Here is a 27378-nt window from a genome sequence, read left to right as displayed (position 1 = left end):
CTATATTTTACATCAAGCACGATATAAAAAAAATAAAATTTTTATATAAAACAAATTAAGTCTCATCTGATAACTAAAACATAAAATTTTCCTGGTTAAATAAAAAAGGTTCCAAATTATACTGGTTTTTATAAAATTCGGAGCCGGAGTAAATAATGAAATTTGGAGGTGTAAATATAAAGATAAATAATTTTACAAATTAGCATAATAGATAGGGCAAAACAAAATTTTAAGGATATATTATCAAATTTTAAGGTTCTGGTGGCGAGAACGTTGAATACAGAAATCTAGGGACTAGATATTGAAACTCCATAACTTGAGTAAATACAAAAGAGAAATTATACCTACTTTCTCATTAATTTAACCCCCTCGATAACTGATCTAGAGAATTGAGAGAAAGAAGTCAACGCTAGAGGAAAGGTATCGTTCCACGCTGAAAGAAACTAGAGGAAGAACGCTATGAAAATTGAAGTATAAGCTTGCCAATAAGTTGACTGCAGAAAAGGAGTCTACTAGGTATTGCTGAGAATTTGAGGTACGTTCCTCAAGCTGATAACTTGATGAAATTTAAGTCATCGATAATGACATTGAAGTGTTAATGAAATTTATATGAGTTTTTAATTAAGCTTTATCAACGAGTTAAAAAAAAGTCGATCTGGAATTTGAGAATCGTATTTTGGCCCAAATTAGTCAAACGTTGTGAAGTTTTTAATTTCTATTGTTAGATGATTAAATTAAACAATTTGTGAAGTTAATATGCTGATTTGTATGTTATAAGGGTATGTAATTGGAGGGGATGAGTCTTATGATGTGTATATGTGTTGTGGATACAAAAAGGAAAATCGAATAGGGGATGGGGGCATTTAAAGTTTAAACTATCCTTTGACTGGGGATTGGTCCATCTGCTGTGTATTTTAAAATTGTGTATTGCTACGATTAAGCACCAGGTAATTGGGGTATTTATCATTAGTGCATAACATTGTAATCAGATCGAAGATACTCTTTTTTTGATTGGGATATGATGCAAGTCTTATTTCAAAAACATAAATAATACCTAAACCATAGGCACATGATAGATTGTTGTGGACATATGTTGAATGATACGGTGTTTCAAATTGACACTCTCTTGCACTCTTCAGGCCTAAACCAAGTGTCACCACCTCCTCAATTATCATCTATTTGATGTTATGGTATGGGATGCCCCACTATCAATTAGTACCACCACCTATTTGTTTCCCCACCATACTTTCCAATTTCATTGGTTGAGTCCATGAATCCTCCTACTAAATTTAAGGTCACTTTTATGGCACCATTTTCCTTGATAGAGAGATAGAGAGGTGGATTTCTTTTACGAGCCAAAAAATTATGAGTGAGCGGTTTAGAAGGTCATAATACATGTTTTGGCACTAACATGAAACTTTATTGTCTATTTTGTATTAAAATGAACAATGTTGCAAGAGCTCCAAAAAAGATAAAACATCGTTGCATAAATAAGTATCTAACCCTTTTATTATTAGTCATAATAACAATAATAATGCTCATCACTTTAAGATAATTTGAATTGTAGAACTTTGTTCCTCATCATGTTTTGTATACTTAGAAAATGATGTGGAGGATGAAATGACAACAACTTGGGCCAAATATCATCTTATAAGGTTTTAGATTACAAATTGGGTAATTTTGGTGAATAAAATGTTAGTTTTTGCTAATGTGGATAATCAATAAAGTGCCTTGCTTATATTGGCAGATCATCAATCTGAAATCAACTCGATTCATCTTTTTTTAAGCTTTTCGGAAATTGGAATTCTTTTGGATACTCAAATCTCTCTCTCTCTCTCTCTCTCTCTCTCTCTCTCTCCATATATGTGTGTATGTGTGTGTATTGTAGCTATCTCAACAAGTCAACATGTCAAGTGGTGAGATATTTCTTGAGCTTTCATTAATTGGAAATTTCTTGGAAACTCATCTCTCTCTCTCTCTCTCTCTCTCTCTCTCTCTCTCTACAGAGATAGTTTGTTTCATTGAGGTGCTGGAACTGCATACATTCTCTCACAACAAATCAACATACCAATGGCATCTTCATCATCATCTCCAGCCTTTTCTTCTCAATCATGGAATCATGATGTTTTCATAAGTTTTAGAGGAGAGGATACTCGCAAGACGTTTGTGGATCATCTCTACACAACTCTTGTACAAAAAGGGATATACACTTACAAAGACGACGAGACACTTCCTCGGGGCGAATTGATCAATCCATCTCTTATGAAGGCTATAGAAGAGTCACAGATTGGCGTCATCATATTCTCTGAAAACTATGCAGATTCTTCATGGTGCTTAGATGAACTTGCACATATCATGAAATGCAAAGATACGAGAGGCCAAATAGTTATACCCATATTTTATGGCGTTGATCCATCTGAAGTTCGAAAACAGAAACAAAAATATGGAGAAGCATTTGTTAAGCATGAGTTGGAGAACAAAACCAAGGTTGAATCATGGAGAAAAGCACTTGTAGATGCAAGTAACATTTCTGGATGGGAACCAAAGCACATTGCCAACGGGTAATCTTCTTTCTCTTTCTGCACTGTTTATGCTTAAATCATGTGTGCTCTATCAGCAGCAACCTCAACCAAAACTCCAGCATATCCTGGTCTACCTGAACTGTTATAGACTTAATTGAGTTCTAATTCTAATTTTAATTCTGTATTTAATCCCTTGCTTCAATTTACAACAACAAAGCCATCTTGCTTTAATTTTAACTATTTGATATCATTTGCTTTTCCTAAGAAAATAGTTACAAACTACTTGTGCTATTGACTTTACAACTTCTAAGAAATATAAAGGGTGATTAATACTCCTTTTCTTCATTTTAATGGAGCATGGAGCATAAACCAAATTTACCTCTATTGTAATGTGAGCATGTTTTAATTATTGTTGTATGTCCAAATTTCAACATGAAGGCATGAATCAAAGGTTATCATAGAAATTGTTGAAAAAATTTCACAGAGGTTGCAGCTAGTAAGTCCAAGCGCAAATGCCAACCTTATTGGAATAGCGTCTCGTGTGCAAAGTTTGAAAACGAAGTTACAAATCGGTTCAGGTGGTGTGCGGATGATTGGAATATGGGGGGTTGGAGGTGGTGGTAAGACTACTCTTGCATCTTCTGTTTATGAGGAAATATCTAGAAAGTTTGATGGTTGTTGCTTTCTAGAAAATATCCGGGAGAAATCAAGTAAGAAAGGGTTAGAAGAATTGCAACAAAAAATTCTTTATGGTGTTTTGAGAGACAAGATAGTGCAGGTAGAGAGAGTTGAGGAAGGAAAACACATGATAAAACATAGGTTATGCCGTAGAAAGGTGCTGATTGTTCTTGATGATGTCGATCAGCTTGACCAATTAAAAGCTTTAGCTGGATCACATGATTGGTTCGGTGAAGGAAGCCGAATAATAATCACAACAAGAGATGTACATGTAATATCAACTACTGCGCCCAGAGTAGATGAGATACACAATATTAGCTTGTTAAACGATGATGAGGCTATGGAGCTCTTTTGCAAGCATGCACCATGTGGTCACAAACATAAAGAAGATTATGAGCTGCTTTCAAAAAGTGTGGTTTCTTATGCTGGTGGACTCCCATTAGCACTTACAGTTCTTGGTTGTTTTCTATGTGGCAAAGACACTAATGAGTGGAGGAGTGCAATAGCCAGATTGAAAGACATCCCAGATACAAATATTGTGGAAAAGCTAAAAATCAGCTTTGATGGACTTACACCGGTTGAGAAAGAGTTGTTTCTTGATATTGCATGCTTCTTCAGAGGTTGGTATAAAAATGGAAGGATAATGGCAATGCTTGATGCTTGTGGTTTTTACCCTGTTATAGGCATAAAGGTGTTGTTAGAAAAGGCGCTCATAACAATTTCAGATGGAAGGTTTGATATGCATGATCTGTTGCAAGAAATGGGACGCTACATTGTTAGAGGGGAACACCCTGAGAATCCAGAAAAACATAGTAGAATTTGGAAGGAGGAAGATGTTCTAAAAATTTGTGCTATGGATGCGACGAAGGTAATGATTAAGCTATCTTTGCATGTTATATATATATATATATATATATATATATATATATATATATATATATATATATATATATATAGTTTGGAAGAAGGAAGATGTTCTAGAATCCTGATATCATTTTGCATCTATTACAGGAACTTGACATGATTAAAGCAATAAGATTTCAATGCAATAGCTATGATCTAGTAGAACTTCCTTCGGTTGCAAACCTGAAAAACCTCCGGTGGATTGATTGGAGAGGTGATCTTGCAAGTCCATTTCCTACCAACTTTCCACCAGAGAACCTTTGTTGTCTGATATTGGATGACATCTCGAAGAAACGACTTTGGAGGGGTTGTAAGGTAATTCATATACTCTATCTAAATAACAAATTAAAACAAAGTGGATGAAGAATTATAGACCTGACTTGCCTAATTCAGAGAGGAAATTATTAGTTATATGCCTATGAGCACATAGTTATGTCAATGGTCATTGGTGTCATTAAGCAATATCACTTGTAGTAAACCTCTATTTTTATTTTATATTCGTGTTTTCTGGTTTTTAACCTGGTTCTATTTTTTAGTTTTATTGATGCCGAATTTTTATATATGGGATTATCTTCTTTTTTTACGATAAATATTAAATTGTTAGGAATAAGTGTGATGATTGAATTGTAAGCTCCACATCACATTCCATGCTCAATCAAACAATTAAACAATCAAACAATCTGATCTTAAACATAACGCTGATACAAATCAGAAATAAGATGCAAAGAAAAACAAAAACTGTTCCTGTAATTCAAGAAACAGGGGTCTCTAGCTAAAAGTCTAAGACCCATAATGTTTATTCCATAATCATAAAAACAATCCTAAGGTCATAATTGTAATGTTTGTCAAGCCTTACTTACCGAAATAAAAAGATAACTGTTAAGAAAATACTAATCTTATATATATATATATATATATATATATATATATATATATATATATATATATATATATATATATAGGTTCCGTTGAGATTAAAAAAAATAGAGATCTTGAGATTCAACCTTAGCTACATATTTCATAACCGGCGTGCCGTTCTAACCTTCCGGCGTACCGGCGCAACAGATCTGTTATAATCATAAATGATTATATAGCCGCTTGTTCCTTTCTCCTCCGCCACCATCCCCACCTCCACAACCGCCACCGCCACCACTAATACTACCATCTTTGACACAAGCCGACCCCACCACTGCCACCTTCGTCATTTATACCACCATCACCTCTGCCACCACCACCTCTTCTGCCACCAACTGTCATAATCATATATGATTACTCAATCTGCTAACAGACATATATGTATAAATGATTAGACATATACGTATAAACATGTATAATCATATATGATTATACCTCTCTGCCATATAATCATTTATGTCGGTGGTACACTGGAGCGTTAGAGCGGTAAATGAGAAATATGTGGCTGAGGCTGAATCTCAAGATCTTAGTTTTTTTTTTTAATCTCAAGTGAACCGTCTCATATATATATATATATATATATATATATATATATATATATATATATATATATATATATATATTCCTCCTCCATCCCAAAATTATTGTCCATAGACAAAAAAATACACAAATTAATAAAACATTAATTAGCTCTAACTTTATTAAATGAAATGACAATTATACCTTTTTGGTGCATTTAATTCCAACCTTTTGTTGTATTTAATTCTATGGTAGATTAACTAATAATAAGAGGTATTTTGGTAAAAGGGACATTTATTTTTAAAAGTAAGTTATTATTTTAAGACAAACCAAAAAGGAAACATGAACTATTAATATGAGACGGAGGGAGTACATATGTAAAAGATAACCCTATTTATTTGGGAGCTGATAAACATGACCGAAACGACCAGTTGTATCATAGTTCCGTCATTAAATGGTTGGAAGCATTCCAATAATCGATACTTCAATCCGTCCCATGATCTGAACCTCAACGTAACTCGAGAAACAGGGGTCTCCAAAAGTCTAAGACTCAAAACGTTCATAAAATTGATTCTAAGGTCATACTTATAATGTTTGTTGAACCCTACTTACCAAAATTAAAAGATAAGTATTAAGGAAATACTAATCTTAATTAAATATAAAAGATAACCCTCTTCATTTGTGGTGGTGATAAACACGACCAAAAAGTATCAAAGGCTTGTTAAAAAAGATCCACATCATGTAAGGTAGGAATCTCCCTTCGTCAAGTTAGAGGTGTTCATGATTCAGGTCAACTATAACCTGTCCAGTTCATTTGTTAAACTGGTTATTTGGATTGTGTTGTCGAATGTTTTAGTCGCATTTTTATATATTTTTAATAGGAAGTGATTCGTACACAACAATTTTTCTCCATACACAATAATTTATGTTTTATGGAGTTGTCGAATGTTTTTGTATGAAAATTTTTTGTTGTGTACGAATCGGTACCCATTTTTAATAGGGGCCGTCTGAAGCCCAAACTTTTGCAAATAGTATAAATTTTTTCGTATATAATTCATATGTTTTGACTTGTTTCACGTGTATATATTTTTAATTTACTTTAAGCTCTTATTACCTTGATATACTTTGACTTGTTTGCACTTGTATGGAACAGCATCTTCCAAATCTGAAGATCTTGGAACTTGTTAGATTGAGTAACCTAATCATGACACCAGATTTTGATAGAATTCCAAATCTTGAAAGACTCATTCTTCGTGGATGCCAGCGTTTAAAAAAGATTCATCCATCGATTGGAAACTTGGAAAGGCTCATTTTCCTATCTATAGAGTTTTGTTCTGGTCTTAAGATATTTCCACCGATTAAGCGACTAAAGAAACTCGAGACCCTTTCATTATCAGATTGCCCCAAACTTTTTAAGCTCTCGGGGATCCAACAGAGAATGAACGATTTACTGCATCTTCATTCGAATATTAGTGGGAAAGAAGTTGGATCCTACAAAAAGTATTCTTCAAACTTTGTCGTTACTTGTTGGACGAGTGGTGACACAAAAATTAGAAACCCAGTAGAGGACCTGATTGATGTAGAAGAATGTTGTTTAGAGGAGCCTTGTTTACCTCGCAACAACAATACAGTGTTACGGTTTTTTCCCAGAGGGTTAAGAAAGTTAAATCTCCGGTACTGCAATCTGGGAGATAAAGACATTGAGTCTGCTGTTTGGGAGTTTCCCAACTTGGAAGAACTCAATCTAAAAGGAAATCATTTTTCACGACTAAGTTTTAGTCGATGGCGACTTCCTCAGCTCAAATGGCTGGACGTGTCATGGTGCCAATTACTTGTAGAATTGTGGGAGCTGCCATCAAGTATAGCTGTTGTTATAGCGGATTATTGTTTCTCACTTGAAAGCTTCGGAGATATTTCAAACTGTAAGTGGTTGTGGAAAGTCTCATTGTGTGGGGGCAACAAACTTGGTCCACTTGTTGGTGACATATTACTAGACTCCATGCTCCAGGTTTACTTTACCTTTACGTTTGGAATTTCACTCTTTATATAAAACCCAAAAAGCAGAATAATTGAACGTGTTTTCCATGGCAGGGAAATGCTCTTGAAGATCGCTTTATCAGTGTCAATCTTGGATATCAGATGATTCCAAGGGGGTATGTTAGTAGGCTGTTTAAGGGAACAAAATTTACATTGCGTCTTCCATATGATTGGTACAATGACTTTTCTGGGCTCTTAATATGCATTGTTACCAAAGCAAGACATCCGCGAGTAAATATAATCATCAGGCAGGAGGTGGATGAAGATATTCTCTCCGTGCTTTGGCAAGGGTCTAGTGAAGCACCAGCAGATCCTAAATATGATGGAAGTGTGTCAATCATAGGATACGTTTCCTTTAGTTCACTGAGGCACACATCATTGTTAAATTCTTCATACAATATGATATCATTTTCCATAGACGGAGGGCATCTGAGTGGTTTAGCAGCTAACAGTTATGTTGGAGGTGAGCTTGTTCCTTGGGGAAGTAAAGGTGATGAGGTGAAAACAACAGATTGCTCGGAATTATTTTGGGACAAGGAAAATGAAGATGGTTCAAACACATTTACAATCCGACAACATGATTCAAAGTCTTCGATTGAGATCTTATGGCGGCCTTACTACACACAGGTCTGTGGACTTAACTCACTTTCTGAAACTTCTTCTTTTGCATGTTCTCATTTGATAGTCAGTGGTAATGTGTGTTTTTGAAAACCAAAGTCTACAAAATAGTATTTCCATCTGTCTCCCACTTTCCTCCTGATTCTACCATTATGATTAGGTAAATGTGATTATTACTCTCAGTATTCCCTTACTTCACCATTATGGAATTTCCCCCTACTTTGCCTTCTACTGTAGTGGTTTTTTCTCTTTGTATGATTGTTTTGCTATTTTTGTTTTAAGGCTTATTAATTTCCTGTCGGCAGTTTCTTCTACGTACCGTCATTTACCTCTTTAGGGGGAGTTTCGGTTGTGGGATTCTGAATTTGTCACAGGAACTGCATAAGTAATTATCTTATCTGTTTCATTAATCATTTTAGATAATTATAAAAATTGTTAAATAACTTTCCTGAAAATTGATTTTTTTTACAGAAACTGCATAAATACTTAAAAATAAATAAATAAATAAAAGAAATGATTCTTGTAAAATATCATTCCAGCATATATAATACTTTTGTGAATTAATTCTCTACATTTTCAATGGGATATTTCATTGAAAAGATTGTTGACTCGTGGAATCATATATATACCTATGGTCCAAAAAATGAAGTAAGAAATTAGGAAAGATAAAATAAAATTGCTGCTGAACCTAGCTAGCTATTACAGATGAGAACATGGATATGTTGTCTATATCTGCAGAAGAAAGCCTAAAACCATGCTGCAAAAATAAAACCAAACTTACTCTTTTTAGCCTCGTTTAAATTCATTCTGGAGATTGACTTTCATGGTTGGTTGTTATTACTTTGTATTCAATTGCAGAAAGTGGTTGTCAAAGTGGATGTACACGATGATAAAGGAAAACGGAAAGTTATGAAGGCAGTTTCCAGCCTTTCAGGTTAATAATATATTATGTTTGTTTTGTTTTCCTTCTATTTTCATGTGAAACCATATGTTTGACTAAAGCTGGTTTTGAAATATATACATACAGGGGTTGAGTCCATAACTTTCGGCGTGAGAGACAAGACACTGACTGTCACTGGGGACACTGATCCAGTTTTCATCGTTGGAAAACTGAAAAAGTATTGCCGCACAGAGATAGTGACCATTGGAACAGCCAAAGGTTGGTAGAAGCTTTCAGCAGGACCTTCAATCCTGAAATCGTACACAATGATTGTGTTTATCATTAAATGACATTTCCGTATGCATATCTCCCACTTTCACCCTCATCTTGTAATTAAGACTACCGGTCGATTTATTTTTTCCAAGATAATATTACAACATTCATGTTTCTTAATATATATATATATATATATATATATATATATATATATATATATATATATATATATATATATATATATATAACATGTTTCTATATTTACTTCAATAATTGTATGTTTATTCCATTTACGAAAAAAAAACGCTACAACTTTATTTATTTTAAAAAATGCAAATTTTGACAAATAGCTTGGTTCCCTCGATAATAAATTAATAAAAAGATAATATAAAATGTTATCTTAAGCTATATTATAAACATAGAAAGTACAGTTAGCTCAACCAATATTTCTCCCACAAGTTTATTGCTTGAAAGGTACATGTTCAAACTATATACCAACTTCTTCCATTTTCTTGATCAACACTTTTCATGATATTGATTCTTGAAAACTAGTAGTGAGTAGCATTAAGATCTTTACAGGACAATACAAATTTGCTACTATTGAAGAAGCAATTGTCTTTGTAAAATTTTGAACAGAAACTGTTTACAAGGAAGAAGGATGATTAAAGGGGGAGCATTCAAAAGTAACTCACTTTATGCCTCAAAAGATGATAAATATGCATCATAAGTGACGAGAAAATTGAGTAAAATGATGAGATGGTTCAAAAGAAACAAGGAAGCAAGATAGTAGAGATGAACAACTCTATCAAACAAAAGACTATGCATGCTTCAATGACTCATTACTTACATCTAAAAGAAGTGAACAAAAAGGATATGAAGCCTGTGTACATTGACAAACTAAATGTCCATTCTCTAATAAAACAAGTTTTCAATCAAATATTCATTATATCATTGACATGGACTCATGAGTCATGTCAATCTATGCACATTGACAAACTAAAAAGGAACATCAAGAAATTGCTCAAATACACATCAAGGGCTTGAACACCCGATGAAATGGTAATAACACAACTATCTTTGTCAAATCAAAAAAATACGTGATGAAAAAAAAACTCAAGCAATATGTTCGGGTTTGTTTTCACTGCACAGACAATTTAAATTCAGAGGAAATGTACAAGGATATTTGCGGAAATATATTTGACTAAATGTTATAAAATCTACCTCTTCTTTCTTAAGAATCGTTCATGCACAAACTCCTACATGTTCGTATCAATCATGTAGGACAAAAAAAAAAAAGAGATGAAATATTACAATGATGTTAAAAATCAGAAATTACAGATACATGGAAAATTTGTAAGGAAAAAGAGCTAGATGCATACAAACAAAAAAAGGATGACATTTTACATACTGATTAACCTTTCATCTAATCTCATAACTTTCATGCAAACTCATGAGAGCAGTAGAACCAAATAATCAACCAAGACCACTACCATTGCGTATTCATACAAGCAGACCTTAATCTTTTATAAATACCAAATCCAACAAAAAATTTCCACCTTTCACCCACACATCCTTCTTCACTAGAACTAGAAAATTTACAAATGAAGAAATAAATAATGAGTAGATTACTTGGTTCTTACTTATCTGGACCAATGTGGATGAAAGTTGATGGATCAACAGCATGTCAGGGGCGAGAGCAGCAACAGAAAGTCGGAAGCAAGATAGCAGAATTAAAAAGAAAAAAAAAATCCTACAACTCAAATCCATAGTAGTCTAATCTACAACTTGATCATGTATAAATACCCAATACAGTATAAATTTTGTAAATTGCCACCTCTAAACAACACCCATATATATTACAAAAGTCATACAAATTCAAAATACAAAAAACTATTATATAATAATAATAAGCACAATAGCATTTCTAAAAAGAAAAACAATCATTGATAATATATACTGGAGACCTACTTGCATTCCAGAGGATCTATGCAGCTTCTCTTCCTTTCTTGATTTTGGAAACTCTTAGCATGACTGCAACATATATCTTGTCTACCATTACCTCAGCAAACATGAAAAGCTTCTGTCTCCACTGCTTCTTGAACAACACAACTCCAATAACACCCCAAAACCCTGTTACAAAACCACTCATTATGTCCCCGTAAAACAACCATACCTTCATCCACTCATCAGTTGCTTTGTGTTTCTTCTTGCTTCTTGTTGTTGTTGGATCGTGATGATTTGAGCAAGTGTTTGGCAATGGAGGCCCACATAGATGTTCGTTCCCAGCATATATTGAAGGATCATTAAGCGTTTGCAGTTGATTTCCTGTTGGAATTTGACCCGACAAGTTGTTGTATGACAAATTCAAATGGCTCAAAAAGTGCAAAGCTGCCATGCTTGAAGAGAAAATAACTCTGTCATCTTTCCAATGTTGTGTGGAATCTCCCCACTGAGATGATTATTAGACAAATTGAGACCCACTAACTTAGAAAGTGCAGTTAGCTCGACCGGTATTTCTCCCACAAGCTTATTGCTTGAAAGATCCATGTTATAAACCATACCCCAAATTGTTGTATATTCAAGATCAACACCTTTCATGCCCTGAATCACATTCTTATCATAATCGGAAGCGGAATGATACAAAGGTATTGAGTGACTCTCAACCATGCCATTTAACTTTCCTACACAACGGGGGATGGTCCCTGTTAATTTGTTGTATGCAAGATCCAAAATTTGAAGAGTTGAAATTTTGCACAGAGATCGAGGAATTCTACCGGTGAAGTTGTTTTTGTGTAACCTCAAAACTACCAAATCTATAAATTTTTCTCCAATCCATTTTGGTATATTTCCAGAGAACTTATTATCACCCAAATCTAAGACTTGCAAAAGTTGTAGATTTGCCAATTCTCGTGGAAGTTCACCAATAAAGTTATTGTCATTCAAACTTAACCAAAATAATGATGAATTAAGAGCTATTGAACTTGGAATGACACCAGAGAGCCAATTTGAGCTTAATATCATGTTAGTCAAATCCTTCAGATTCCCCAAACAGTTGGGAATTTTCCCACTTAACATATTTTTGGAAAGATCAAGTCCTACTAAATATGTTCTTCTGCACAATGACCTTGGAATCGACCCATTGAAAAGGTTATATTCCAGAAGTAATGCGGGCTCAGGAGAATATGTATACACTTTATCATTTCCACCATTGGGAAGGTTTGTCAGAGGTCCGCTGAATTTGTTGTGAGAGAGATCTAAGACAGGAATGATGGGCATCTTCCGCAACCATGTGGGCAGAGGTCCTGAAAGTGTAGCATTTGACAACACTAAGATTTGAAGCTTCTGTTGTTTTCGAAGCCACTGCGGGAATCCATTACTGATATTGCAAGAACTGAGATTAAGAGATTTTAATTGGAATGGAGGTATCCACCCACGTGAAACATTGAATGTCAACTTAGTGTTAGAAGAAGCATCCAAGTCCTTCAACATGGAAAGGTTGGCAAAATAGGCTTCGGTAACTACTCCTTCTAAAGAATTGTTGGAGAGAACGAGAGAACGGAGTTTGGCAAGTTTCCCTATTGAAAGTGGAATAGACCCATTTAACAAATTAGAACTTAGATTCAAATCTGTTAAAGCTGCTAATGTTCCAAGGGACTTTGGAATTGAACCAGTCAATTAGTTAGAAGAAAGGTCAAGTTTGGTAAGGTTACCAGGGAACTCTGGAACAGGACCAGTCAAGTGATTTTGAGATAGATCTAGCACTTCTAAAAATCTTAATCTACTCAGAGATTCAGGGATTGAACCAACCAGTCTGTTGTACGATAGATCAAGAACTCTTAAATTCGCCAAAGAATCCTGGGAGCATTCTGATGCGTTTTTTGGTGAGTCAATCATTTCCATACCAAATTCATTATTTGTCACTCTCAACTGTTGCAGGTGGCACTGTCTCCAGATTCCAACATGCTCAATCTGCTTAAACTTGTTATAAGAAAGATGAAGCTCTAGAAGTTTAGGCATAATAGGAAGGGATGAATTCAACATGGTATCCAAAAGGTCAAGGACTCTTAGGGAGCTCATGTTAGTCAAAAAGGACAGAAATATGCCTCCAAGTGGATTAAAGCTAAGATCGAGGTGTTGGATGTTAGAAAGTGTACTGAAATTAAGACGAAGGGAAGATAGATGTGTCCTATTGAGCCCACAATCAAACAAATGCAGCTCTGATAGAGAAGGGATCATGCTTAGTAGGTCTGGAAAGTTCCATGCCAAACTAAGATTAAAGACGGAAAGATCGAGGAATGTGAGGGAGGTCATGTTTTGAAAAAAGGTAGGGAGTGGACCTTCGAAAGAATTGAAGCCAAGATCGAGGTGTTTGATGTTGGGAAGTATTCTACTCAAATTAAGAAAAGCACCAAGGTCAACATTGGAAAGTAGACAATTCGACAAACTTAACTCTTTCAACAAGGGAGTCATGTGAAGCAAAGTTTGATCCCAGTTTTGTGCTCCACTAAGATCCACTGAACTCAAGTCGAGAAGCTCGAGTGACAGAAGGCGAGAAATCCATGCAATTTCATCCGCCTTTAAAAAGTTTGAACCGAGATTAAGAACCTTTAAATTAGAAAGATTTCCAATTTGAGGAGGAATAATACCTTCAAAACCAGCATCAAATAGATTGAGGTAGGTCAGCTGTTTAAAGGATCCAATGAACTCAGGGATCTGACTTCCTAGAAAAAAACCATTCCCACTCAAGTCGAGGTATTTGAGATGCCTCAACTCTGCCAAAGAAGAGCTCACCTTATTACGAGTAAAGAAGTCGTAGTAGGAATCTGCATTAAGTTTAAGGCGTTGAACATTTCCAGTGACAGCATCACACTGGATTCCTTCCCACATGCAACACTCATTTCCAACCCATGAGGACAACATTTCAAAAGGATCTTGGATACTGTGTTTGAAGTTGAGAAGAGCAAGTCGCTCGTGCTCAGAGCAGATGACACTAACATTTCCAAGCCCCAAACAAGTATATGTGGCTGCAAACAAAAAAACACATACGAAAATGAGATGGAGCCCCAAACCCCTCCACTTTTCCATTATGAACCTAACTCAATTTTAGTTTAGAAGAAAGTTTAAACTGAAAGATGAATTGTGATGATGTAAGAATGGAATATTATGATCAAGTAACGAGTACATTTATAAAGACATAAATGAAGAATAACTTGTTGCAATATTGGAAGACTGAGTCAATGGAGAATCTGTATCCACAACTCAAATGAAAATTTGGCCGGCCAACTCTTTTTAAAATAAAGGATAAATTACAGAAATCGTCCCTGCAGTTATATGAAAATTTTGGATTAGGTCCCTAAAAGATTTTTAGTGCTGATTTCATTCCTAGGTTTTCAATTCATTTTGAGTTAAGTCACCTATTATTAACACCGTTTAGTTCATAAATGTTAAAAGTATGTGAATTTACTTATATAGCCTTACCTCTCCTCCACATCTTCATATCCACCGGATGAATGCAAATCGATCCCAAGCATTGGACCTGCAAATCAATTCCAAATGAAAAGCTCAATAATATCCCTTATAAAATATGCAAATTGATACCAATTGCCAAGCATCAGACCTACATATTAGCCTTTCAAAAACCTGCACATTCATGACAACCTTCAAATCGATTCTATAAACCAAATATTAACCCCATTACTCCTCTACCCAACCCACCCCTCACCATCTTCTTCTCCGGGAAACCACCCACAAGACCACAACTTCATCTTCTCCAGGAAATCCATCAATATTCATCTTACATGCAGTCCATAAATCTTCAAAAGGTTCCGGCGTCACTCTTTTTGTGTTACTTTCTAATACAAACCATTAATTAACAAAAGACCCATATGCATTTCATGAACAAAAATTCCAAATAAATGAATACCCTTGTTTTTTGTTCCTTCCTGATACGAGCTTTGGCGCACCATCCGCTGTGGTCGAAATTTTAGAACCTGGATTGGGGAATGGGGTTTTTGGGCTGTGCAAATCGATGAATAAAAAACGCAAGTACACTCGTTTAACCAAAAAAAAAAATAATTCCTGAACAAGAAATCCAGAAATCGATTGCGCACCCTAGATATCAATGAACAAGAAACCAAAAAAAAAAAATAATCATAAATTGATTTACAAAAAACCACAACAACTTTAATGGCTTCGACGCGTTCGTCTTCTACCTCCAGATATCCGCAAATAGAGAAGAACGAGAGGGAACAGAAGGAATAGAACTACCTGGTAAGGGTGCTTAGGTTAGGGGTTGAGTGGGGTGGCGAGTGACGACAGAGGGTCGATGTTGTAGTGACGGACAATGTGATGGGTATGAGAAACAGACGACAAGAGATCTAAAAGGGCTGGTGGGCGGACATCAAGGGTGAAATAGTAATTTAAAAGTATTTAACGGAAGAAAATAAACAATGTTAATGATTGGGACTTGATTCAAAATAAATTAAAACCCTAGGGATCAAATCAGCAATACAAATCTTTCAAGGACCCAATCCAAAATTATTGTATAACCACAGGTACTATTTCTGTAATTTACCCTAAAATAAAAAATAAAAAGAATAATTTAGAAAAAAAATTAATAATATGTTACGGACAATTTAATCATATAATATTTGTTAGGGAGCATAGCCTAACCAAAACCAAATCAAATCATAACGGCGGTTGGTTACAATTGAAAACACTGTAGTTGATTAAAAAATAGCAGTGACCATTTTTGTAATTTACTCTAAAAAATTGTTCAAGATATTTAACCAAGATGTTCAACGTAGACCTCACATTTGAGACATCAGTCTCTCCAAATCACATGCAACATTCACTTTGTTTATTTGTCTCATTTGGTTATTTTATTTGTCTTATTTTATAATATGAAAACAATAATTTTAATTTATCATACTAAAGTTACAAGTTACAAACTAATGAGTACATCAATCAAACATTGTGATGGGAGACTTGAAAGTCAATGGGAATTTTGTATCCATATGCATTTGGCCTTTATCTATATTTATTTTTCCAATGACAAACGTAATATACATGGAAGTTGACGTTTGATTTGTATCCACAAAATTAATTTTTTTTTTTGGCCATTGGCTATTTTTCTTTTCATGTGGATGAAAAAACTATATCGTAATCTAATACTTGCAATAATCTCTTGAATCACATTATTTAAAAACTATAGTATTATTTTTATATATTGAAATGCATAAACCTGTATGAATTTAGAAAAGATATATTATTATTTTAATAGATTTAAGTCGGAAATGATACACAGAACTCGTGAATTTGTTCACAGGAAAATGATACATAAGAGATCCAAGTAGTTTCTTTGTATGCCTCGCATGACTTTAAAGTCAACATGGAAGTCAATGGACAATTTGTATCAACGATCGTGTATTCTTTTGGTCTTTGTTCCTTTTTAATTTTCTCTTAATCAAAATAAGTATCTATATTAATATCTATATCTATATCTTTATCTATTAGGGTTTAAGTTCCAAAGGTGGAGACTTTATGAGCAAAAGGGACTTCATGGACCTAGATCTGTCCCATTTCAGTGATATATGTGTTGCAGATCCATAAAAATCCCAACTTGGTCGTCATTATGGAGTCATGCTTGAGTTATGGGCTTTAAAGTATTGGAAATGGAATGATTTGGGTGTTGGTGACTTTTACAGCCATGGAAAGGCTTAAAGTCACCGACTTTATGGATTAAGAGGCTTAGGGACAGTCAGATCTGAAAGTTAGACGTGTGTCTTAACCGTTTAAGACCCAAAATCAAAGGAGTATGAAACTGGGACTTACGCGGGGCGTAATCCCAGTATGCGCAACGTAGGGGGTCACGTACCCCGATTCTGTGAGGTGGCCGGGTACACCCAGCTTACAGGTTTGGCACGCGCAGCGTAACCCGGAGAGTTGACTTTTGTTGACTTTTAGGGTTTAGTCAATGTTTGGGTCTTTGAGCCATGAGAGGGGTAAAATGGTCTTTTAACCTTCTGGGAGAACTTAGAGAGGGATTAGTCTAGCCTTGAGAGTTGTATTGATTAGAGTAATGATTCCATGTAATTAGGGGGAGGCTACCAGTATTACCGAGTTCGAGATTTACCGAGTTACCTGAGGTGAGTCTTCTCACTGTACTTTACCTAGAGTGGTAATTAGAGCTATGTGACAGAGTATCTTGTATGCTATCTATATGATATGATTTTATGTGATTTGTGTTATGTATGATCCAGAGTTTACAGAGTTAGGACCAGAAGGTCCACAAAGTTAGGGCCAGAGGGCCCACTGAGTTATAGGACTGGAGGGTCCCACTGAGACATATTGACCAGGGGGTCAAACAGAGTTATAGCCTCGACTGGCTAATATGTGTTATATGTGGTATTTTGGGGAACTCACTAAGCATTTATGCTTACAGTGTTATGTGTTATGTGTTTCAGGTACTAGTGACGATCGCAGGAAGGCGCCGACATGATCCGTACACACAGACAGAAGACCTTATTTGTGATCGTGGGATATGTTTTTATTTGATGACAATTGTTGAACATGAGATTTGAGAATGTTTAAATGATAATTATGTTGTTTGAAAAATGAAAAATTGTTTTGAAAATTTACGTCGTTACAATTTAGATTCGTCGGATACAAACAAATTGATTTAAATTGTTATATTGATATAGGAGCCAGTCTTTGTATCGCAAGTAAATATGTTATTCCAAAAGAACATTGGATTAACACTCCAAAACCTATAAAGGTTTCTATAGCAAAAGAAACTGTAATTATCAACAAAAAATGTGTTGATTTACAGATAAGACTTGTTGGAGAAATATTCCATATCCCCTCTATATACCAACAAGAATGTGGAATAAATTTCATCCTAGGAAATAACTTATGCTTTTGTATAGACCATTTGTACAAAATTTCAAAACAGTTACTTTCCACAACAATGGTGTTCAAATCATTGTTGATAAAATCACAAACGCTTATAGAAGTGGAAAACATGGATTTTTAGAATCAATGAAAAATAATACAAAATTTAAAAAACCAGAACCTGTCAACATCTCTCAAAGAAAAATTGAAGAAACCTTGTCTTTTAAAATGTGGGAGAATGAGGAAGAGTTCAAATTTTTTACTTAACCAAGAAATTTTTTCAAAAATTGAAAGTTTACTTAAAAAAGTTTGCTCAGAAAATCCTATAGACCCAATAAAGTCTAAACAATGGATGAAAGAAAACATAAAATAAATCGACCGGACCACTATCATCACAGTTAAACCTATGAGATACAGTCTACTATAAAAATGTCATTCTATTTGAGTAGACACACAAATACAAATCACATGCATAATTTACAAAGAAAATAAGTTTAAAGGTTTTGTGTTGGTTTCAAGGCTTTGGACCATTTTTCGAGCCATGTTATTATTTTAAAGATTTAGTTTGTAAGTTTGTTATATGTTAATTCTTATTTTATATTTTTCTTGGTTTAAGTATTCTTTTAAAACAGTCATGTTGTGGTTGAAACTTTAATGTAAATTAGATTAGATTCATGTTATCGATCATATGTTATAGAAAGTTATATAGATAATATTTAATTAAATATTGTATATATGTTTGTATGTTTGTGTTGTTTCAAAGTAATAATTAATTAAAAATCGTGGATATGCAATATTATCCATAGTATCCATGTAAGTCTCTTTTAAAATGCAAATTGTCTATCTTATTACTTTATATTTTAGTACATGTTTAACATTTTAATTATAATAATAAGTGTCTTTTAAAAGTTTTCTTTTATTTATTATTAATAATAAGTGGTTTTAAAACTAATAACAATAATTATAAATAATAAAATCAAATTATAAAAATCATGGATATGTCATATTATCCATGTAGGTCTCTTTTGAATGCAAATTGTCTATCTTATTAATTTATTATTTAGTGTGTGTTTAACATTTTAATAGTAGTATTAAGTGTTTCTTAAAAATATTCTTTAACTTAATAATAGTAATAAGTGGTTTAAAACTAAAGAACAATAATTTTAAATGATAATAACATCAATTTATAAATTACATAACGTTAACAACAAATAAATTGTATTTTAAATGAACATCATTATTTAAATTAGAAAATAATCACTTAAGTAAAAAATTTAAATTAACCAATCATAACAGTTGTTAAAAATAATATTAAATTGGTAATTGTATTTAATTTTATTAATGAGGAATGTGGGTTGATGTCAATGAATAATATTGTTCAAAATATTATGTCAAAGTTAATGTTAACAACATAACCATTTTAAACATATATTTTTCAATATTTTAACAATATATATGTTGTGCAACGTACGTGAATTCGTCTAGTAAACTTATAAATGAAACATTTTTCCTTTCACCACATTCATTTGAAACTCTCATGCACGATTCCTTCATCACATTTATTTGAAATTCCCATAACCTTTTAATTTATTTATAATAATGATTATAAGTTGGTTCATAAGGTTAAATAAATATCAAACATAAAGTATAATCATATATAAACTAAATTTCAATAATAAAAGAACATATTTACTTCTACTTATAAAGTTATGTTTTTTTAACTTTTAACATATTATATTTAATTTATTAGTTTTAATATATTGTTGGATATAAACCGTTATCATTTTAAAGCTACAAATTTTGAACAATTTGTATAAAATACTTAAATAATTAATTTAAATATAATATTACATGGTCAACTTAAATATAAATCTCAGTTTAACTTAAACAATCCAAAGAATCTTTTTTAAATAGTTAAAAGTGATAAATTGTAGTATCTTTCTAATAATGATTATAAGTTGGTTAATAAGGTTAAATAAATATCAAACATATAGCGTAACCACAAATAAATTAAATTTCAATATTAACATAATATCTTTACTTTTATTTAGAAAGTTATGTCATTAACATTTAATATATTATACTTAATTTATTATATTTAATATGTTGTTGTATGTAAATCATTATCAGTTTAAAGCTACAATTTTTGAACTGTTTGGACAAAATACTTAAATTGTTAATTTAAATATAACATTACAGTGTGAACCTAAATATAAATTCAAGTTCCACTTAAAAAACCCAAAGAATATTTTAGTTAAAAGTAATAAGTTGTAGCGCTAAATGCAAAAACTAAATTGTAATATCAGTTTAATTACAATATTTCCTAAAGATATTTTTATAATCGTTAAAAGTTTTAAAATAAATAGCTTATAAAAACTTACAATAACAATAGTTAAAAATAACCTTACATAAATGATTATATTGTTACTTTTAAAATTAAAAAAACAATGTTTGATGTTTTAAATAATTATAATGATAGAAATTAAAATGTTAAGCAAATAAATTTTAAAAAAAATTAATTAACAAAAACAACAACTATAAATAACATTAAACCATATATTATATTTAATTTTATTAATTGTTATGCAGTTATATATATATATATATATATATATATATATATATATATATATATATATTATCATATAATTCAAAATAATCAATATATTATATCAACTTAGTATACGAATTAGTATATAAAATTTAACAACAACGTTATTCTTATATTTTAAAAAAAATATATTTGTAAACATTTCAACTATATAGATGTTTTTGTGCAACACATTGCACCGCATTCATTTGAAACCTCCATGACTTTTCAATTTCTTTCTAATAATTATTATAAATTGGTTAATAATGTTAAAGTAATGCAAAAACTAAATTATAATCATAAATTAGCTAAACTACAATATTAAAATATCATAATAAAGTGAACTAAAAAACCTTCAGAAATTTCCATTTCCATACTTTTAAGTTTGTTGGCCATGTCATTCATTACCATTATGTGTTCTCGGACACCACCAGATCCTTCATATTTAGTTGTGAGCATTTTAAGGATAAGAGTACTAGCATGGCCTTTAGAGGTACCCTTGAATTGCTCCTCAACCGACTTAATATATCCGGTGGCTGTTTTAGAATCAGGAATTGCACCACAGATAACAGATGATATGGAGCTTCTAATGATCATTAGAGACATGCGGTTTGATCACTCCCACTGATCAAAAACACGTTTTTCATCAATAGTGGATTTATCGGTTAAGGGCTTAAGCCATATAAATACCACATTATGGCTCAAACCCTAGCCTCCTTACATCCCCTCATCCTTAGAAACCCTAGAAACCCTCTCTTACTCCATTCTTGTGTGTGTGTGTGTTTGGACTTTTGAAGCTTGTTTTGGTGAAGTAGAGCTTGGAATTAGAAGAGAAGAGAAGTTGGAGAAGATGAACTTTTGTATCCTGAGCTCAAGGATCTGAGATTACCTCACCTTTTGGCACTAATAGGAGGTATAAAGCTTCCAACTTTCCTCATAAATGCTTAGATCTAGTTTTATGGAGCTTTGGACCTTTTTAGGTCCAAAGAACAGATTTTTATGGTGCAACTTCGTATTTAGGCTTAGGGTTGCCACCCTTAGAGCTAAATGTGTCCCATAAGCAGTAAAGTTTCAATCTTTAGGGCCTATTGATAACCATGCATGAGATCTAGCCATTTCATGAAGTTAATTGCTATATTCTAAGTTTGGGATCACTTGGTGGGTTGCAAGCCACCAAGTAGTCGACTTTATGGGCTAAGACGTTATTGGACTCAGATCTGTAATTTGGACTTAGTGTCTTTAAGGATTAAGAAGTTTTGAAGAAGATGGCTTAACAGAGTAGCACGCTGGGTGTACACGCCAACAAGCGCATCTTACAAGCCATTCAAGAAGTATGTGTAGTGTATAGAGGAGTACGCTCATCGTACTCTCCGATTTTAGGCTTACGACTTTTGGTCCTCGGTTTGAGCCGATCTTTAGGCTTAGCAGTTATTGGGCCGAAATGGCCCATCAAAAATTAGATAATGGACCAAGGACATGGTTGGGATTAAGGAAAGGCCCATTTGAGGAATTGGGCCCAATTTAGAAGATTAGGCCATTAGTGGGTCTTTAGTTGGCCATTAGCAGGCTTAGAAAAGTTAAAAGGGATTGGGCCCAGGTTATGGTCCAAATTAGCTCAGAAGGAAAAATGGTCATTTTCCCCTTCAAAGGATTCTTAGTTTTTGACTAAGTTTTCCTTGTGAATTTATAGTCGGGGAGTCGTTGGAGCAGCCATCGGAGATTTCCTCACTTGAAATATCAGCATCCAGCTTGAGAGGTGAGTTATCATTCAGTAGGAACAGGTCTAAGGCACCAAGGCCAGCCCGTATATGTGATATGTTAGTATTTGAGTGTGGGCAGGGCCCGAATCTTGTAGTATTATTTGAGTATAGTTATGTGACTGTTTGATAGATATGTTTGTTATTAGTGTGATACTTGTATGCATGTTAGTAGCGGAGTGTGGGCGGGGCCCGAATCTCCCAGACAGCGGAGTGTTAGGACTAGATAGAAATTACACAACAAATCTGATCTACTAAGCTCTCACCAACATTCCCCCTCAAGGTGGTGAGTGGATATCAACCATTCCCAGCTTGTCAAGAGAGCTTTCAAATATTCTTCCACACACAGCCTTAGTTAGCATATCAACCAACTGCTCTTTCGATGCAACATGTGGTAACTCCACGGTTCTTTTCTCAAAGTGGTCCTTAATGAAATGCCGGTCAATCTCCACATGCTTTGTTCGATCATGTTGTATAGGATTGTTAGCAATTTTCACAACAGATTCATTATCACAATATAATAGCATGGGTGTAATCAATACTATTCCCAAATCCATGAGAATTCTTCTTATCCATAGTAGTTCACATATTCCATGTACCATTCCCCGAAACTCGGCCTCCGCACTTGATCGAGACACTACTTTTTGCTTTTTACTCCTCCATGTCACTAAATTTCCTCCCACAAATGTGAAGTATCCAGAGGTAGAATTGCCATCCATTCGATCACTACCCCAATCAGCGTCTGTGTAACCTCTTACTTCTAGTTCCTTGTTGCGATCTGTGTTCCTTCCAAAAAATAAGCCTTTTCCAGGAGATGACTTAAGGTAACTTAGTATTCAGTTAACAACATTCATGTGTTCTTCTCCTAGAGCATGCATAAAATGACTAACCACGCTCACAGCATACGCAATGTCTGGTCGTGTATGAGCCAAATATATAAGTTTTCCCACCAATTTTTGATACCTTTCTTTGTTTGCTAGAACTTGGTTCTCACTGATTGACAATGAGTGATTAGTTTCAATAGGAGTATTAACCAGTTTGCAATCTAGCATTCCAGTTTCAGCCAGTAGATCCAATACGTATTTTCGCTGGCAAAGGTTGATTCCTGCTCTTGACCTAGATACTTCAATGCCTAAGAAGTACTTTAGGTGACCTAGATCCTTTAACTCAAACTCTGTAGCAAGAACCTTTTGTAACTTGGTTATTTCCTCATGATCGTTTCTAGTTACCACCATGTCATCTACATAAACTATGAGAGCTGTAACCTTATCTTTTCCTCCTTTGACGAAGAGCGTATGGTCAGCATCACTCTGTTTGTATCCAATTTTCTTCATAAAGGTTGAAAACCTCCCAAACCACGCACGAGGAGATTGCTTTAACCCATATAATGCCTTCTTTAACTTGCAAACTCTTTCGTTGCTGTTTGTTCCTGGTGGTGGATCCATATATACCTCTTCCTCCTGGTATCCATTCAAGAAAGCGTTATTTACATCAAATTGTTTCAAGGGCCAGTCTCTACTCGCTGCAATGGATATCAAAATTCTGATCGTATTCATCTTTGCTACGAGCAAATGTATCTCCATAGTCTATGCCATATTTTTGTGTATATCCCTTTGCTACGAGTCTAGCTTTATACCGGTCTATGTTTCCCTTTTCATCGAGTTTGATGTTATAAATCCACCTACATCCTACTGTTTTCTTGCCTTTAGGAAGATTCACAAGCTCCCATGTCTCATTCTTTTGCAGCGCCTCCATTTCTTCATTCATTGCCTTTTTCCACTTTACATCTTTTAGAGCTTCTTGTACATCTCTTGGAATAGTAACAGATGACATTTTTTCTACCCTTAGAGCATGAGTATCTGAAAGCCTGTGGTGTGATACAAAGTTCCCGATGGGGTATTTTGCTTTTGCTTTTAAGTCAGGTACATATTGTCTCTTTGGTTGGCCTCGATTGATCCTCACTGGGTAACGCCTTTCGCTTCCTTCTTCATTCATATCCTGCAAGACAACATCAGAATTCCCAGAATTGACATCTGGGATATTAGTAACATCTGGAGTGTTAGTGGTATTAGGTTGTTCCGACTCCAGCTCATGGTTTTCATGGTTTCCGTTTGTACTAGGCTCTGGCTCACTATTGGTACTAGGCGTATCGACATCAATTTGAATTTCGTAATTCCCACATTCACCTTCTTCTTCATCAAAAAACATGGATAGTTCATGAAAGTCATGTGTTTTCACTTCTTCGTTTTTCTCCCCCTGAAGGGAACATTCATGACCAAAGTATGGAATTGTTTCATGAAATGCAACATCACGCGTGACATGAACCTTATTTTGGATAAGATCAAAACATATATACCCTTTCTTTGCATCTGCATACCCAAGAAACATGCATCGAACTGACCTTGGCTCCAAATTTCCCACATTTTGGTGAACATATGTGGTACACCCAAATATGCGTGGTTCAAGACCATCACTTGTTTGTATTCCTGTAAGGTCACAAAGCTTTTGTAGTGGAGGTTTAAAACCTAGTACCTTTGATCGTGTTCGGTTTAAGAGATACGCAGATGATCGTAATGCCTCACCCCAAAATTTTTCGAGGTACTTCCATATCAAAGAGAGAGGCTCGAACTATTTCGAGGAGTTGTCTGTTTCTCCCCGCAGCTAGTCCGTTTTGTTGGGATGACCGAGCACATGAATTTTGGTGGTGAATCAAGTTTGCCTTACAAAAATTCTTCATTTGATTGTTTATATACTCCCCCCATTATCGGACTGGAGTATTTGGACTTCCCTCCTGTACATAGTTTTTATAGTATTGTATAGTTCTTCAAAAGCATTGAATACCTCCCCTTTGTGTTTAAGGAGTGGTACCCATACCATACGAGTACTTTCTTCAATAAAGGTTACAAAGTACTTTGCACCATCAGGAGTGGGTATAAGAGCAGGACCCCATACATCCGAGTGAATTTTCATAAATGGAACGAAAGTTTTATTATCGCTAGAACCATATGAAAATTTTGTGTTTTTTGCTAACTCACAAATACCACACTTGAAATCACTATCCGTTACATTTGAAAGTAAATTAGGTTTAAGCTTCCTAAGATAACCAAAAGATAAATGTCCTAGCCTACGATGCTATAACATTGCCACACTTATTTATTTCCACTACTCCTTCATGATATGCTTGACTTTGATGATTTTCTTCAAGATAATACAACCTGCCACGCCTAGTACCATAGCCAAGAGTCTGATGAGTTTCCATATCCTGAAAGACACAATCATTTTTTCCAAAAAATTACATAACAGTTTAGTGCTTCTGTAATTTGGCTGACGGATAGTAAATTTGAAGATAGTGAGGGAACTACAAGAACACAATCAAGATCCATAGAGTTTGTTACTTTTACAGTTCCTTCACCAACTACATGTGCCATTTCCCCATTTGCGGTTTTAACATTTGCTTGTTTTGGAGTATGATACTTAATTAATTTTGCTGGATCATTCGTCATATGATCTTTTGCACCTGTATCAATTATACACCTGTTATTTTGATTGTTTTGGTTACTAATGGACATACCCGTGTTTGTAGAAGTGTGAGCTGCTATAGGAATAGTCGTTTCCTCAGTTTGTGAAGACTTGACAGTAGCAGCTTGGCCAATCTTTTTTCTAGGTTTCTTTGTGAAATCCCACCACTCCGGGTAGCCAATAAGTTCATAGCATTTGGTTTTTGATTGTCCATCTTCGCCACAGTGAGTACACATAAGCATATTTCCCTTGTTATTTCTTCCTTTGGTGTTCTGAGTTCGATTTCGTGAGGCCAAATGCACCATGCTGTCAGGTTCTGGCTTGGGTTCCTCCATTGATTGTCTTTGACTATGGTCTTTGCGAATGTAGGCATACGATGATTCAAGATCGAGGGGTGGATCCTTCCTTAGGATTTCGCTCCTAGCCTGGTTAAACTCCTGATCCAGACCTGCTAGGAAAATGTGGACTCGAAATCTTGATAGAGTTTTGCTTGATGCTACCGTAGACTCCACAGTGTCCTCTTCAGGGGTTAATCGAGCATCAATCTCTTGGAAGATACTTACCAACTCGTTGTAGTAAGTTGGTAAGGATCTCCCACTCTGACGAGTATTGAAGGACCTTATGTTCAGTTCAAACAACTGGGTTTCATCGGACCCATCATAGAAGGTTTTTTTCACTGCTTCCCAAATTTCAGCTACTGTTTGGAGATGAATAAATCGGCGCATTAGGGTTGGATTCATTGAGTCAACGAGCCAACTCTTGACCCTATTGTTATCAGTGATCCAAGTTTCGATCGCCTTTTCATTCGTTGTTGGTTTCGTCGATGTACCGGTAAGGAGCCCCGATTTGCTCCGAGCTCCGATACGCATCTCCATCAATTGAGACCACAATTTGTAGTTTGTCTCATACTCCAGTAGGGAATAGGGCATCATGAATTATCTGCACAATCACAAATGAGTTGGATGGTCCTGAAGAGTCGCCTTCGTTTCCCATGGTCCTTTAGTAATCTGATGATTCGATGATTTAGGATCTATTCTGCTCTGATACCATGAAAAACTATGAGATCAGGAACAGATGTGGAGTAATTTCCCGGTATATTATTTATTCATTGGATGGTACATGTATATATATATATACAATATAGGAGCTAAGAAATCACCTACAATACAGGATACAACCATTAATCTAGGACTAGATAGAATTTACACAACAAATCTGATCTACTAAGCTCTCGCCAACAGACGAAGAAGATGACATTGTCAGTGCTGTTTT

General features: G+C 34.5%; 4 protein-coding genes across 5 annotated transcripts; 1 reads left to right on the top strand and 3 right to left on the bottom strand.

The window, feature by feature from the left end:
• Positions 1-374: 374 nt before the first annotated feature.
• LOC145065867 (TMV resistance protein N-like) lies at positions 375-9511 on the top strand. Of its 2 annotated transcripts, XM_079012969.1 has the most exons (8): positions 375-535; positions 2007-2561; positions 2961-4068; positions 4212-4418; positions 6691-7545; positions 7629-8201; positions 9051-9126; positions 9220-9511. In XM_079012969.1, exons 2-8 carry the CDS (start codon positions 2071-2073, stop codon positions 9357-9359), a joined length of 3450 nt encoding a protein of 1149 aa, XP_078869095.1. In that variant the 5' UTR covers positions 375-535; positions 2007-2070; the 3' UTR covers positions 9360-9511. The 2 variants fall into 2 exon arrangements, with proteins under 2 accessions (XP_078869095.1, XP_078869096.1); XM_079012970.1 differs by lacking the exon at positions 375-535 and having other exon boundaries at positions 2405-2561; positions 3007-4068.
• A 3511-nt stretch (positions 9512-13022) lies between these two features.
• Positions 13023-15676, bottom strand: LOC145069875 (receptor-like protein EIX2). The gene is made up of 3 exons (XM_079016822.1): positions 14966-15676; positions 14827-14884; positions 13023-14669 (listed from the first exon to the last, which is right to left on the bottom strand). The coding sequence occupies exon 3, from the start codon at positions 14431-14433 to the stop codon at positions 13024-13026; it is 1410 nt and encodes a 469-aa protein (XP_078872948.1). The 5' UTR covers positions 14434-14669; positions 14827-14884; positions 14966-15676; the 3' UTR covers position 13023.
• An 8426-nt stretch (positions 15677-24102) lies between these two features.
• LOC145067063 (uncharacterized) lies at positions 24103-24975 on the bottom strand. The gene has a single exon (XM_079014281.1). The coding sequence runs from the start codon at positions 24973-24975 to the stop codon at positions 24103-24105; it is 873 nt and encodes a 290-aa protein (XP_078870407.1).
• An 887-nt stretch (positions 24976-25862) lies between these two features.
• On the bottom strand, positions 25863-26981 carry LOC145067062 (uncharacterized). Its single transcript, XM_079014280.1, has one exon. The coding sequence runs from the start codon at positions 26979-26981 to the stop codon at positions 25863-25865; it is 1119 nt and encodes a 372-aa protein (XP_078870406.1).
• Between the last annotated feature and the right edge of the window lie 397 nt (positions 26982-27378).

Source organism: Lactuca serriola, chromosome 8 (assembly GCF_051521515.1).
Source record: "Lactuca serriola cultivar US96UC23 chromosome 8, Lser_US96UC23_V15, whole genome shotgun sequence".
Classification (NCBI taxonomy): domain Eukaryota; kingdom Viridiplantae; phylum Streptophyta; class Magnoliopsida; order Asterales; family Asteraceae; genus Lactuca; species Lactuca serriola.
This window is presented reverse-complemented; position numbering and strand designations above follow the sequence as displayed.